Here is a 15866-nt window from a genome sequence, read left to right as displayed (position 1 = left end):
GGGGGGGGGGGGGTTGGGGCTGGGTCCAGGAGGGGGGGGGGTGAATTTTGCCTCACTGTTGTATCAGGCCTGCATTCAAAACCACAGTGGATGATTTTGAACGGAAGGGTAGAAAGTAGGAGGGTTGATTCAGTGACAGGCACTTCATTTTTGTTGTGCATTGTCAATTTCAAAGAGCTGCTTAAGCACAAAATTTTGCTGAAGCAAAAAAATACTTGTTTAGTAAAATCAGATTACCGGCCAAGACTCCACTCAATTGTTATGCTAAGTAAACAACAGCTAAATACCAGTCACAAGCAATGTATATGGCATGAAATTTGGTAAAATAAGCGAGCTATTTTCGTGCTTAACCAATTTTTTGGCTTAAGCAGCTCTATGAAATTGGCCCCTGCTAAATCTGTTCTCCATATACATGTACATTTAGTATCTCATTTACCCCATATAATTTCAATACAATGTGGAAGAGATGGTGTTTCGAGGAAACATTTTGGTCTCATAAACTGAATAGATTGCATTTTTTAAATATTTTTGATGACTTAATTTCTTGATACCAAATGAATAATGCGTGACTATTCCAGCTGTTCGAGTGAATGAACTATAAGACTTTAATCATGGACCAAACATTTTTGTTTTCCCCCTCAAGATATTGCTGTCAGTTTCTGCAGTGCTGAGTTAATTATGGGCGTTCAAAAAGGGACAATTCTTCCTTCATTTCAATCATGAGAAATCAAATTAATTGTTTTTATAATACCAGCGTCTTTAACATTGTATTCATAAATACCCCAGACAGTTTCTCTACTCCTATTGGTGGAGAGCGCGTCACGAGGGGGGTGTTTAAACCTTTGATAATGACCAGCTGGAGCTGCTGCAGCTGTTTATAACAAGCTGGCTTCCGTGTGTCGGGCGCACAAGATTATCACGCAATTGATAGCTTTAGTAACGCGTAAATCTATGCAGATTCTCCACAGGAGAAAAAAATATTTCAAACCTCAAATTTTCAGTTATTAAAGTGTCAATAACTTTATTTTTAAACGTTTTTTAACAAAAGGGAATTTATGAATGGGAATAAAAGAGTAGTGACTCGTTCTTAACCGTCCATTTAAAACCTTGCAGGGTCATTGCCATGCGATAAAGGCCCGAGCCGCCGCCAACCCTGCCAGCTTTAAACGGCCGTTGAAGAACTCATCACTACCCCTTTATTCCCTTATTAAAGACAGAGTAAGGTTGGTCATTACCAAGACGAAAGCAACAAATATTTTCAATCGTTAAAGCTGTTAAAAGGTCATTCTATAATACATGGACGAGATTGTTCATATTTTTAGCTGAATTCAGACTTTTTATGCCTGGTGAAGAAAATCAGGCAATATTTTTTTCCACAAATAAAGAAATCCTGCACATTGGTCAACTTCTCTATGGCTTTGGATACTGTTTCCAAAAGCTCCTGGAAATCTATAACCCCAGGGGTTGCCAAACGGTACAAATTGCATCATTTCAACATACCTTTAAATTTGTATGCAAGTTTCAGACTTTTTCGTTAGTAATGACTCTCACCCCTGATAATAGCACTCCCTAAAGAAATATTTATTCGGCTGAAATACTGTGTAAGTAGAGAAAATAGCACTGAACGTTGTTATTGCTAATTTCTGTTACTGCAATTGAGATAAGAACGATAATGAACTTACATAAAATTCCTGAATGGAAGTTTCCCCCGTCTGAGCACTGACTTTCATAACTGTCTGAGAATTTTAGAATCTCACAGGCTTTTTTTTTAAGGCATATTTATTGGAAACTTCTCTCTCAAAAACCAATCAATCAAAGATAAACCTGTGGACTTGTTAGATCAAAACTAATTGTTTTTACTCGTTTCTGAAAAACATGTTTCAAGGGAAAGTTTACTTTTACAGGATTACATAAAGTGCTTTCACTAGCAGCAACTGTTTTGTTAGCAAAACCAGTTCTGTGATGTTCCTTTAAGTTTATGCTGATCACCAAATTGTGATTCAAAAAGAAACACTGTTTCACTACTATTGTACATGATATTAAAAAGTGATGGTCAATTTGAACAGTCTGCGTAGGGTTGTTGGAAGTCTCTATTACATGCGTTAAGTTTGAGTTTTAAAATGTGCTGCCTTTTTAAAAGAACATTCCACAGAACTATCTGTTTGTTTGTTTTGTTTGTTTGTTTGTTTGTTTGTTTGTTTGTTTGTTTGTGTTTGTTTGTTTGTTTGTTTGTTTGTTTAGATGATCTTCCCATGAAGGGAACTCGGCAAACTCCCACAAGGGGATATAAACACCAAGCTGGCAACAGCCAATCTCTCTCATACAAACATTGGTTTAACGTCTATGATTATGAATTGCACCAATCAAGAAATTGTCATTCAGTAACTAGACGACAATATTTATCATTACTTTCTTTTTGTGTGTTACTGCAATTCCACCGTCGTCACTTTCAAGTTATTTTTTGGGAGGTGAACTCTTATTGTCAATAAAAACAAAAATTTAGGTAGATGGCTTTTTTGTTGTTGGTACAAAATGGATGTGTGGTGTGGAATTTGAGTGCAATGTAAAAGCCTGTTTATGTATAGTCTACTGCGTGATGATAATCGTTGAAAGTTGATGATCTCCAGAGTCTTCATCAACTAGTCACTGTTTTTTTTTTCCATTTTAAATCTGGTCATGTGAAAAAGTTCTGGCCGGTAAAAGTTATGAGTTACATGCCCAGCGTTCTTGTGGATTTCCACCCAAATTTGTACCCTGATCATATTTTGTCATTGTTTGTTTAATTTATTTGAGTCTCAATAAGCTAAAAGAAAGGAAACATTGAGATTAGTTTTCGGGCAGTAAAATGTTCTGGAAGATATTCACAGAATTACATGACCATTTACTCTGTCAATTTGTTCTGTCAAATGATACAGCACCAGTACACAAAAATATCTTCACATCTTGCTCTCGACAACTTTATTTTTGACCTGTCGTTTCAGCCGTCCATCTAACTTGTCATGCTTGTGATGCATGTACAAATGTACATGTATCAAACATTGTTCTGTGTAAGTGTATTCTTGAGTTGTCTTTCAGTTCATGTGTCACTCTTTGATTAAAGGCACTGGACACCTTTGGTAATTGTCAAAGACCAGTCTGCTCACTTGGTGTACCTCAACATATGCATCAAATAACAAACCTGTGAAAATTTTAGCTCAATCGGTCGTCGAAGTTGCGAGATAATGAAAGAAAAAACACCCTTGTTATAACACGAAGTTGTGTGTGTTTAGATGGTTGATTTCAAAACCTCAAATTCTAAATCCGAGGTCTCGAAAATCAAATTCGTGGAAAATTACTTCTTTCTCGAAAATAACATTACTTCAGAGGGAGCCGTTTCTCACAATGTTTTATGCCATCAACAGCTCCCCATTACTCGTTAACAAATACGGTTTCATGTTAATAGTTATTTTGAGTAATTACCAATAGTGTCCACTGCCTTTAGGGGATGCATTTTTTTTATATCAAATACCAAGCAACAATTCACAAGGGAAACTGACTGTGTTTCAGTGGTAACTTTCGACTAAAACAAGCCATTGTACCAGACATTATTCAAATCTAACTGGTAAAGGGTTTATTTTCGTATCATTTGGTCAAGAGTAACAAGCAAAATTACTTGTCAGACATCAGTTAGGATGTAGTAATGTTTTAGATATTTGCCTCAAATGCTTCTCTATTTAGTTGAGACACCATTTTTAATTGCTGTTGGTACTGCTTGCTTTTGCTGTGGTGGTTCCCTTTGCTGCAAGAACAATTGTGGCCCTAAGAAAATCAAAAGGCCTATGATATGACATAACCATAGGCCTTTGATTTTTAAATTATTCATAACTACATGTATTGTTACATGAACAAGAACAAGTACTATGTTAATAAATACTGTTAAAAAAGATACATGAGTCTCTTGTTGTTTCTTTTTGTAATAAATTATGTTGCTTTAATAAGAGTTGATCAAATAAATTAAAAAGTAATTCGCTTGATATACGCTCACAATTGGAATGGTCCCAAATCAAACTTTTAAAAAGTTTGTTAAAACGTTAAAAGCCAGAACCCATCAAATCGAACAAAATTTTTTTTTTTTTAGTTCCAAGGACTGCAATGGTAAACGGATAAAGCTTTACATCATGTACATGGGATTAGCTGACGTACCACCATAATCACAGTCCAACTGTTTGTTGAGATGATGATCTTGCCAACAAGGGAACTCTGCAAAGCTCCCACAAGGGGTGCCAATCTGGCACTAGCCAATCTCTCTCATACAAACATTGGTTTAAAGTCTATGATTGTGAACTGCATAAATCATTAAATTGTCATTCAGTAACTGGACGACAATACTTATTCTAGTCATTGTGAAATCAGCGTTTAGCTTGGCTGGATTTGAACCCACAACCTTGTGATTTGTTAATATTAATATTTTGTTAATGAGATATTGCCCAACATCACAATGCTGATTGACTACTTCAAGACACTTCACTGGTTCTATTGACCCAAATCATTTGCCACCGGGGTCATGTTGCCACCTCCTAGCTGGGGCTGAAACAGGGTTACCCCTCCACAGTCCCTAAGGATGTAGGCATGGGTCTCATCCACTAGAAGCCTGGCTGGTAGAGCAGAAAGCACAGAGTCCTTTAGTCTGTCCACTTAACCACTGTGCTGTGGTTGTTGAGTTAAATTTTCTTAGAACTGTTCATATTCTTTTGTCACATCGACAGTTTTTCTAAATTTTGGCACTTATTCTCGGATTACGTTAGATAAGAGTAAACACACTTTAACCATTGACCTGAAAGTCTTGCACTGCAGTTTGATGTCGCCGTCTTCAACGATCTTTAAGGATCGGACTCTACTCAAGATTTTCTCGACAAGGCTGTGCCCTCGCTGACCCTGCACAAGCCACGAGTCCCTCTCCCCTAACGGCACCATGATGTCATTCTTCCCTCGGCTCAGTCTCAACAAAACAAAACCGCTCTCAGCGGACACAACGTCCGACACATTAACAACAGTCCCCGTTGGCAATGAAATTCCCATGACAAATTTACAGAGTTCGGTCTGCTCCGTCGATGTTTCTCCGCAGTTCAGAAAAACTTGCTCAGAAAACATGTCGGTGCAATCGATCACAACATTTCTGTAGTCTGCCGTGACTTCATCGTACGATATACTTGGTTTCCCTGCGTCTATCCGAGCTTTCTCATCCCGTGTCTTGAAGATGTACTGGAGTTTGTGAGGTAACGCTGTAATCCAGCGATGAAAAATGAGATTAAACTCGACTTCGCTTATCCCGATCCTTTCAGCGATGTCTTTAACAGGAATACCCGTCTTAATTCGTGAGAGAACGTAGAAAAATTCCTCTTCCTGAGTGAGGACGATAAAGTTCTGACAAGGAGTTGATACTAAGCTAGGTTTGAGAATAATAAATATCTCCTCAAAGGTGCTGAAGTCTGGTAACCCCGTCCAGTACTTAAACATATCGTTGTTTGTTTTTAATTCCGTCAAGTCCATTTTCCGTTTTGTAAGTTTCTTGTGGGCTTCTCTTAGCTTGTGGATGTCGGACTGAAGTTTCTGTTTTGGGAAAACAAATCAGTGGAATAAATTATTCAAAATTGTGCTCTTATGGAATTTTATCATTTACATCAAAGAGTGTTTGAGGCCATGCTGCTTACAAACATTCTGCAAAGGAAAATACTGAAGGGAACTGTCGAAAAACAGTACCAAAACTCTGTGTATTATACAGCATTGGTAGAGCAGACAAAATACATTTAGTCGCAGAAAGTGCTCATGTTTTGTGTGATTCACCATATTTGCCAAATAACAAACCTGTAAAATTTGTGGCTAAACCATTGTGCGAGTCAGGAAAAAATAGCGCAATACAATAAGTCTTTAATACTGGTTAAGTAGTGTATCAACCCCAAAAACAGCTGCAACTGGTTGCCTGTAAATTGCCCTGTGTGACATGACCTTAACTTCACCAATGTCTCTTTATGCCGTACCTTCACGTATTTATGCATCATCGGGAACTGACTCTGGATCTTCAGTAGATCTTCCTGCAGTACTTCAGGTGTTTCTTCATCGGCTGTTCCGTCCAGAGGATCATACATGGGGACTTGATGAAGTCTATTATCATTCGATACCGCATCAAGGGTAGGGTCGATGGTGATGATGGGCTGGCTGGATTGAGGCTGTGTTTGACTCGGGTTCCTCTGCAAATGAGTGAAGTTTTCTTCTATTGGCTTGATTGGAAGAAATATAAAAAAGTGAAAAGATGTTCTTTTAGTTGAAGTGGACTAGAATTTCTTTTACAAGACCATGAAATCAAAATATGGGGGAAAAAATCTAATCAGTTTAACAATACATGAAACTGTTTTAAAACATAGCTACAGGGCAATCTCAGTGGTCTAGTTGGTTAGACACTGATCTAGAATTGCAAAGGTTGTGGGTTCGAATCCCACCTGAGTAGTATTGCCGTGATTTTGTTCACAGAGTTCGGGAAAACACTGAGTATACAGTGCTAACACACATCGGTGTATATGGGTAAAACAAAATCTAATAATCATGAGCATGTTGGTAAACGGGTAGATTCAGCACTTACCTCAACTATACTAAAGTCTGTTTGTTTCTGGTCGTTAGTGATTTGACTGTTGCCCTGCAGTTTCCGATACTCCTGACTACTTGAAAGGATCCCAACTTGGGGCAAACTCTCTGTGAGAGTGACTGGACGACTACTCGGCCAAATTGGGGGTCGCGTAAAATAACGAGGGACAACTCCCGCGGCTGGATAACTACAAGGCTCCTCTTGCTGGGACGGTTCCACAACAGTGTTTCTCGTGTTTAAATTCCCGTCTGATGAAACAGTCCTGTTTGGGAGGTTGACATAGGGTGCCTGACTTGAGGTACTTGCTTCATGACGGTCCGAATAAGTTAGCCTGCTACAAAACACCTGAGCAGACGGTGTTCTGCCAACGGCAGACTGGCTACAGTTGATTTTGTCCGCTGGAAACAGAGCAGGACTTAGAGTCTCGCTCGAAGCGGAGGAGGCAGTGTGGCTCTTGACGAGTGAACACGGTAGAATACCAGGGTTGAATGCTGCTACGTTAGGCTCCTGTGGCGTCGACTCCGATGGCCACAAAACAAAATTCTGTGATAGTCCTGTGAGTATGGAAACAGAAGAAGACTATAATAATAACTTAGACTTGTAATGGGCACATTCCACCCTGCTGGGTGTTCAAAGCGTGGTAAAACGAAACAAACGGCAGCTACATTAGGCTTATGTGGTGTCGGCTTTGATGGACACAAAAACATAACTCTGTGATAGTCCTGTGAGTATGCAAACAGAAGGACCATAATAACAACAAAGACTTGTAATGCGCACATATCCACCCTGCTGGGTGTTCAAGGCGCAGTTAAACCAAATAACAAAACGAAAGAAAACAGACACAACTAAATTAGTCCTTGAAAAACTGTGACATAAGATAAGTTTTGAGGAGAGATTTGAATTTTGTGGTACAAAGACAAGATCTAAGATTAAGTGGTAGAGAGTTCCAGATACGTGCAAGTGCAAGACATTGGACCATGGGAGCAAGAAATTTGTTTTGTCAAAACGAACAGTACTGGACCTTAAATAACAATAGCCATTTTGTATTTAGCCTGTAAGCAGATATTTTCTGCTTAACAGTGTACTCTTCTTAGCAGAATTTGTATATGATTACCATAGAGAATGCAGAGGACATTTTGTTAATAATACAGATGTCATCTCAGAATAGGAAACAAATTAAAACACCTACTCCCTCATACCATGCTTGATGGGGATGAGGGTATTCCCCCCATGTTCCAATACTTCAACACACTACTTTCCTCTTGGTACAGAAGTACCCCCTCTTTTGTCTCCTTCTCATTGGTCATCCTTGCTATTTTCTGTGTGCTTTCTGCCTCACCGTCTTTTCATTTATTTGCACTTGACTGCTTTTGTTGTGTGTTGTGTTGACATTTTGCCTTTTGAGACAGACTTGTAAAAAAAACAACACTCTAGTTCAAACAGACTGACCCAGCAGCATGATACAACCCTAGTCTTGGTGCAAGACATTGTTAAACTCACAGTCACATAATTGATCGCGATCCCCCGCTCCACTTCTCCTCACACCGCACATAATACTATAAAACGCTTTAAAAAAAACTTTAAGATCTGATCACCCTACCACACCACACTCAAAACAACTTGAAACGCCCTCTATCGGTGGAATAGTTGCGACATGTGTAGTGTTGAGTGTATGTTAATTACATAGGGCTTTAGATGTTTTACCCGACTCAACAAGAATGTTTTGCACCAAGACTAGATACAATTCCAGAGAAGTTATCATTTTTTGTTTTCTCGTACCAAAGTTATTCTCCATCTCCCCATCTGTACTGTTCATTAGCATCAGCTTCTTGTTTCTCCAGTTTGCAAATCGTCTCTGTACGCTTCCCTGCTGTGTGTGACTCCCAAGTTCTTCTGCGCTAGTCCCGGAACATTCCTGGCTACCTGGGGGAACGAGATCATAAACTTTGAATACGTTCTTATTTTCATCCTATAATACATAAAATGTTGAATGTAAAATTTATATTTTCTCTTAGACGGGATCCAGCGGACAGCAATTTATCTTTCAAATGGCCGTTCAAAAGTAATCCTTGGTAAGGGGCACCCTATGAGACAATTTTCTACAGGACCATTTCAAGGGCACCAAGGCAATGACCAGGGGGCATGGAGGCAATCGCCTCTGTTGCCTCCGTGAAGTATCAGGCCTGATAAATAAACTATTTGTTTTTAATAAACAAAATTGACTGGAGGGGGATTTGAACCTGCGACCTCCACAATTCTGTCCCCGCAAACGGTGAACAGTGTACAAACTTCTTCTTCTTTTGTAATATCCTCCAGCCCATGTTTAATTCCTATTTATGGTGACACAATATCCGGGGACAGATTTCCCAAGACATCAGCATTCTACCAACTGAACTATCTAGCCAAAATGCTGGGGGTCTTCCTATTTTGTCAATATCTTTGTTCAGGGTGCCAGTCAAAAGCCATTCAACCGTTAACTTCCGTATAGCAATGGAATCACACCCAAGTTTAAGATACAACCTGGGAAGGAGCAGCAGTGTGATTGCACCTTTTAATTTTCAGATATCAAGTAATAAACCACAAGGGAAATTGACTGCCGTAAGTCTAAGGCCTTTGCCGTATCGGTGGTTGCAGCCCGGCCGCTGCGGATCATGTTGACTGAGAGATGCAGTCGTAGACATATCTTTTTACCTGATTCCAGAGAATCCTCAATCATCAAAGATGTCTGCGTCTCTGAGGCAATCTGTTTCTTCCGAGCCCTGTACTGAGCCACACGCCGCCGCCCATCCTCCCGACGTTTAGCGACAAACTCTCGTCTCAGAGTTTCTGGCAACGCTTTCTCGATCTCCCGCTGTGTCGCTCGGTGCTTCTCACAGTGGACGATGTGCTTCTGTTTGTAAACCTCGTAACGACCTTCTTCTTTCATTCTCTTCCGCCGTCTTCGTTGGCGCTCCGCATTTCCTTGTCTCTTTCGTAGGAGTCGTTCTTGAGCTATGATGAACTCTGCCGATAAGTAATTGGAGTGATAGTTGCACGAACTGATAAAATCCTGCTCTGCGCTTGACACGTTGCTAGGGTTCAGTCCCAAGTCTTGAGTTGAATCGTTGCTGGTCATCTCAAACACTGGTTCTTGTTTGATGCCGACACTCGACACTGCATCGTTTATTGCTGGCTGTATTATAAAGTTGTTACTAAGTTGGGGTAAGCCCTCGGCATCAGTTACATTCCCTTCAAGTTGCTGTTCAGTCACATTGTGAGGGTCTACGCCAGCTTCCCCTACAACTTCACTTCTGCTCTCTAGGTTTCCATTCACCACAAAGTTTTCTTGAACCACAATGCCACTCATCGCATCAGCCATCTTTGGTTGTCCATGGTATTGACTACCATCTTTTAGTCTCATGGCCCACTTCTGCTGTCCGTCCGACGTTGCATTCTTGCTCTTCACTCTGGCATTTTTGGGACTCCTCTGTGGCAATTTGCCCTCGGCTCTCAGTTTCTGTCGATGTTTGCGTTGCCTCTCAGCAGCAGTCAATGCCATTTTCTCTGCAAGTTTGAAGAAGGAGGGGAAAAAGCCACATTATTTGTTAATGCTGTTTTCTCTGCAAGTTTGAAGAAGGAAAAAGGCCGCATATTATTTGTAGACCAATGAAATGATTATGGTAATTCCTTTAATATCATCCCAAATGATAAAGGACGCAACGGGTTCATGCATTTCTCACTGGCTGTCAGGTAGCCGGGATGTCTGAATAAAAACAGTTTAGTTGAAGACTGTGGCCTTTAGTGTGGGCGGTACTGGTGGCTTGAATACACACAACAAAGCTTTGTTGTTTATCATTTCAGATTAAGAATCCTATATAGTGGAAACAAGTCCTGAAAACATCACACCAACTTTTGGGGTAAGGAAATGAGTCAAAATTTCGAAAAAGGGGTATAGGCTACAGCAGCGCGGCCCGTCTAAATCATGGAATGTCATCACTTCCTCTTGAGTCCTTACCTTGACACTTCGTAAAACTAAAAGTAGCAGCTACTTTACTAAGTAAGTAAGTACTTACCATGCTTACCAATTAGAGGACAGAATTGGATAATCTTCCGGACGTCGCCACCAATTTATCCGCCGTTAATTAACTCCAAAACCACTGAATTTGGAAAAGTTTCCGTATGGCGCCACCACTTTTTCATTCGAAATAAAATAATATAGTATCTAATTTACCTGATTGATATATCCCTTTTTGTAAAAATGAGTGAAAAAGTGGTGGCGCCATACGGAAAGTTATCCCTGAATTTTTTTCTTACCTGAGAAGAAGGGTTACCGCATATATACATCCAGAAAAAAAAGAGAGAAAAATAACGTAACAGTTTGTAAACAAAGGTCAAAATTGAGTCGTTTCGATACACTCTTTAGCGTATTTCTCTTGCGCATTGCTGACCAGCAGCACACTTGAATACGATTTCTGTTGCGCATTGCTGGGATTGATAGCAGCTACCGGTTACCATTTTTAGAATTGTTGTCTTCAGTTCAGGTTCGTTCCCGTGTGTGTACAATCTCGCCTCATAATAACGCCGATAAGGAGGGGACGCTACGGTGCGCTACTCGTTGAAAACGAGGTTGATTATTATACAGATGAATGAAACATTGGTTCAACCATGGAGGGCGGTCATGGTTCAAAGAAGGTTATTTACCACTCCCGTCAAAACAGATTACAGTGTATAGAGATCGATACAATTTAAACATCTTTACATCACAGTTGTCAAGAACGAGATGGAAACAAGTAGAGATGCAGTTTAGACGCAGAGTTTCCGAATTATACAGACTATATTAATAGGCAATCCTACGAATAATATGCACTAAAACAGACAGATACAAACTTTTAGGTTGGCGCCGGGGGGGGGGGGGGGGGCAAGTGACCAAGGAGGTCATTAAAGCATAATGATGGCGCCACTATAACACCATCCTACCCTTAATCTTTCATATGACGAAAGCTGCTCATTGCTTTCGGTCAAGTCTGTTATATTTAATGTCCTTTGTGCCATATTTCTCTCTCAGAGGATGGAGAGGTTGTTTAGTTTCAATCCTTAAAAAAAGTCACCGAATTCAATTTTGTTTGTGTTATTCTTGTCTGTAGGCCTTTCTTTAGTAAATTTCTCCATGGTGTGGATATCACAATAAATAAACAGTAGACCCTAATGCTTATATTATTGTGGCCTACCCCGTCAGCTCATCAACTTAAGAAACTGGAAGATAGGCCTATACTTATAGAATTTACTTGAAGTGCAAAGTGTACCTCTTTGGATCCGGTCGATTGATTTGATCCTATTTATATTAATGTGTTACCGAAAAAAACTAACATGTGAATATATAGGCCCTATATTCATCGACTTGACAAGTGCGACCTATAGTAGTGTCAGTTTAATAATATCGAATGAGTCTTATAGCGCACGTATCTATACAAACTCTCCGAAAGATAGGTTATTGCAGTGATGGATTCTGAGACCCAATAATAATGTAGCACTTATAAGGGTTTACAAGGTGCTACGGCGCATGAAGCAGTCACAACCAGGAACACCAGGGCGAACCCCTTCTCACTATTAGACATTTTAAAAAACAAACTGTCCACATCTCGAATTTCCCCCTTTATATTCATTCTGCTTACCATTAAGAAAAACTGAGCATTTTTATTATTATTCCGGATTTGATGTATTGATTTCAAGAACCAAAACAATTTAATGTGATACAGTGATGCTAAACGAAAGAGCAAACATGCGACCATAGACATGATCCCAAGGGGACGCCTATAAAACAACAGTGTCAATAATTATCTACACAATTTACGTCTACTCAATTTTAAATTACATGGTCGCGCATTAACCCGTAGACATCAGTTTCCCAACGGTCTTTTATAAACAATACAAAAGACACAGTCACTGCACAAAAACACATAATAAAACAATTATTCGCAAATTTCTCAAAATAATATACAACTGATTGAAAAGTGTTGGTGCTTAAAAAAACCTTACCGTTCAAAAAGAAGGTGATGACAGTGTTTGTGACCGTGATGAGAATGCAATTCTGATGGGTAGAAATTCACCTCAGAGCCCGTGCAGATCCTCTCGCTGTGTCCGCTTCGGATGGAGAACTATGATGGAATGCGCAAGCTGCTGTGTGGGTTAGAGTAGCTGTTTGCGTTAATCGTCAAATAGAGGAGGGTGAGGCCTCAGCCAATGGCAACGCTACACGCTGGAAGATGAAATCTTTCAACTTAATTGACCGAGTTGATTTTTCTTTTATTGACCAACAAAATAGAGCAGAAAGTCAAGATTCTTAATTTAAAATACATTTAGATGTTGTCATGACATTTTTGCTTATAGATATTTTCCGTTTTTTTTAATAATGGTAAACCTCGTAACGACCTTCTTCTTTCATTCTCTTCCGCCGTCTTCGTTGGCGCTCCGCATTTCCTTGTCTCTTTCGTAGGAGTCGTTCTTGAGCTATGACGAACTCTGCCGATAAGTAATTGGAGTGATAGTTGCACGAACTGATAAAATCCTGCTCTGCGCTCGACACGTTGCTAGGGTTCAGTCCCAAGTCTTGAGTTGAATCGTTGCTGGTCATCTCAAATACTGGTTCTTGTTTGATGCCGACACTCGACACTGCATCGTTTATTGCTGGCTGTATTATAAAGTTGTTACTAAGTTGGGGTAAGCCCTCGGCATCAGTTACATTCCCTTCAAGTTGCTGATCAGTCACATTGTGAGGGTCTACGCCAGCTTCCCCAACAACTTCACTTCTGCTCTCTAGGTTTCCATTCACCACAAAGTTTTCTTGAACCACAATGCCACTCATCGCATCAGCCATCTTTGGTTGTCCATGGTATCGACTACCATCTTTTAGTCTCACGGCCCACTTCTGCTGTCCGTCCGACGTTGCATTCTTGCTCTTCACTCTGGCATTTTTGGGACTCCTCTGTGGCAATTTGCCCTCGGCTCTCAGTTTCTGTCGATGTTTGCGTTGCCTCTCAGCAGCAGTCAATGCCATTTTCTCTGCAAGTTTGAAGAAGGAGGGGAAAAAGTCACATTATTTGTTAATGCTGTTTTCTCTGCAAGTTTGAAGAAGGAAAAAGGCCGCATATTATTTGTAGACCAATGAAATGATTATGGTAATTCCTTTAATATCATCCCAAATGATAAAGGACGCAACGGGTTCGTGCATTTCTCACTGGCTGTCAGGTAGCCGGGATGTCTGAATAAAAACAGTTTAGTTGAAGACTGTGGCCTTTAGTGTGGGCGGTACTGGTGGCTTGAATACACACAACAACAAAGCTTTGTTGTTTATCATTTCAGATTAAGAATCCTATATAGTGGAAACAAGTCCTGAAAACATCACACCAACTTTTGGGGTAAGTCAAAATTTCGAAAAAAGGGGTATATGCTACAGCAGCGCGGCCCGTCTAAATCATGGAATGTCATCACTTCCTCTTCACTTTGAGTCCTTACCTTGACACTTCGTAAAACTAAAAGTAGCAGCTACTTTACTAAGTAAGTATTAAGTAAGTACTTACCATGCTTACCAATTAGAGGACAGAATTGGATAATCTTCCGGACGTCGCCACCAATTTATCCGCCGTTGATTAACTCCAAAACCACTGAATTTTTTTCTTACCTGAGAAGAAGGGTTACCGCATATATACATCCAGAAAAAAAAGAGAGAAAAATAACGTAACAGTTTGTAAACAAAGGTCAAAATTGAGTCGTTTCGATACACTCTTTAGCGTATTTCTCTTGCGCATTGCTGACCAGCAGCACACTTGAATACGATTTCTGTTGCGCATTGCTGGGATTGATAGCAGCTACCGGTTACCATTTTTAGAATTGTTGTCTTCAGTTCAGGTTCGTTCCCGTGTGTGTACAATCTCGCCTCATAATAACGCCGATAAGGAGGGGACGCTACGGTGCGCTACTCGTTGAAAACGAGGTTGATTATTATACAGATGAATGAAACATTGGTTCAACCATGGAGGGGTCATGGTTCAAAGAAGGTTATTTACCACTCCCGTCAAAACAGATTACAGTGTATAGAGATCGATACAATTTAAACATCTTTACATCACAGTTGTCAAGAACGAGATGGAAACAAGTAGAGATGCAGTTTAGACGCAGAGTTTCCGAATATACAGACTATATTAATAGGCAATCCTACGAATAATATGCACTAAAACAGACAGATACAAACTTTTAGGTTGGCGCCGGGGGGGGGGGGGGGGGCAAGTGACCAAGGAGGTCATTAAAGCATAATGATGGCGCCACTATAACACCATCCTACCCTTAATCTTTCATATGACGAAAGCTGCTCATTGCTTTCGGTCAAGTCTGTTATATTTAATGTCCTTTGTGCCATATTTCTCTCTCAGAGGATGGAGAGGTTGTTTAGTTTCAATCCTTTAAAAAAGTCACCGAATTCAATTTTGTTTGTGTTATTCTTGTCTGATAGGCCTTTCGTTAGTAAATTTCTCCATGGTGTGGATATCACAATAAATAAACAGTAGACCCTAATGCTTATATTATTGTGGCCTACCCCGTCAGCTCATCAACTGAAGAAACTGGAAGATAGGCCTATACTTATAGAATTTACTTGAAGTGCAAAGTGTACCTCTTTGGATCCGGTCGATTGATTTGATCCTATTTATATTAATGTGTTACCGAAAAAAACTAACATGTGAATATATAGGCCCTAAATCCATCGACTTGACAAGTGCGACCTATAGTAGTGTCAGTTTAATAATATCGAATGAGTCTTATAGCGCACGTATCTATACAAACTCTCCGAAAGATAGGTTATTGCAGTGATGGATTCTGAGACCCAATAATAATGTAGCACTTATAAGGGTTTACAAGGTGCTACGGCGCATGAAGCAGCCACAACCAGGAACACCAGGGCGAACCCCTTCTCTTTTCTATAAGTGCATGCACTGGGTTCTTTTACATGCGTTTACACAACACATGGGACCAATGGCTTTACGTCCCATCCGAAGGACGCAGCGATGGTAAAGTGTCTTGCTTAAGGACACAAGTGCGGCTGGGGATTCGAACCCATACTCTGCTGATCAGAACACCAGAGGGTGAATTCGGTGCTCTTAACCGCTCATATACACTAAGAAATGCATATTTCAACTGAAATAATCACCTTGAAATAGCAAGGAATCAAGTCAAAATACACCTTCTGAAAAATTACAGGTTAAATTGTAATAAAATC

At 40.0% G+C, this 15866-nt stretch overlaps 1 protein-coding gene across 8 annotated transcripts; it reads right to left on the bottom strand.

The window, feature by feature from the left end:
- Window positions 1-3475: 3475 nt before the first annotated feature.
- LOC117296860 lies at window positions 3476-14516 on the bottom strand. Of its 8 annotated transcripts, none has more exons than XM_033779953.1 (7): window positions 14277-14516; window positions 13028-13657; window positions 9311-9532; window positions 8399-8542; window positions 6617-7173; window positions 6018-6257; window positions 3476-5589 (listed from the first exon to the last, which is right to left on the bottom strand). In XM_033779953.1, exons 2-7 carry the CDS (start codon window positions 13650-13652, stop codon window positions 4765-4767), a joined length of 2613 nt encoding a protein of 870 aa, XP_033635844.1. In that variant the 5' UTR covers window positions 13653-13657; window positions 14277-14516; the 3' UTR covers window positions 3476-4764. The 8 variants fall into 8 exon arrangements, with proteins under 8 accessions (XP_033635844.1, XP_033635846.1, XP_033635843.1 ...); XM_033779955.1 differs by lacking the exon at window positions 14277-14516 and adding an exon at window positions 14185-14270; XM_033779952.1 differs by lacking the exon at window positions 14277-14516 and adding an exon at window positions 14176-14241 and having other exon boundaries at window positions 9311-9521; window positions 13017-13657.
- Window positions 14517-15866: the final 1350 nt, after the last annotated feature.

Source organism: Asterias rubens, chromosome 11 (genome assembly GCF_902459465.1).
Source record: "Asterias rubens chromosome 11, eAstRub1.3, whole genome shotgun sequence".
NCBI lineage: Eukaryota > Metazoa > Echinodermata > Asteroidea > Forcipulatida > Asteriidae > Asterias > Asterias rubens.
Note: the sequence above shows the minus strand (reverse complement) of the source record. Positions and strands in the feature narration are given on the sequence as shown.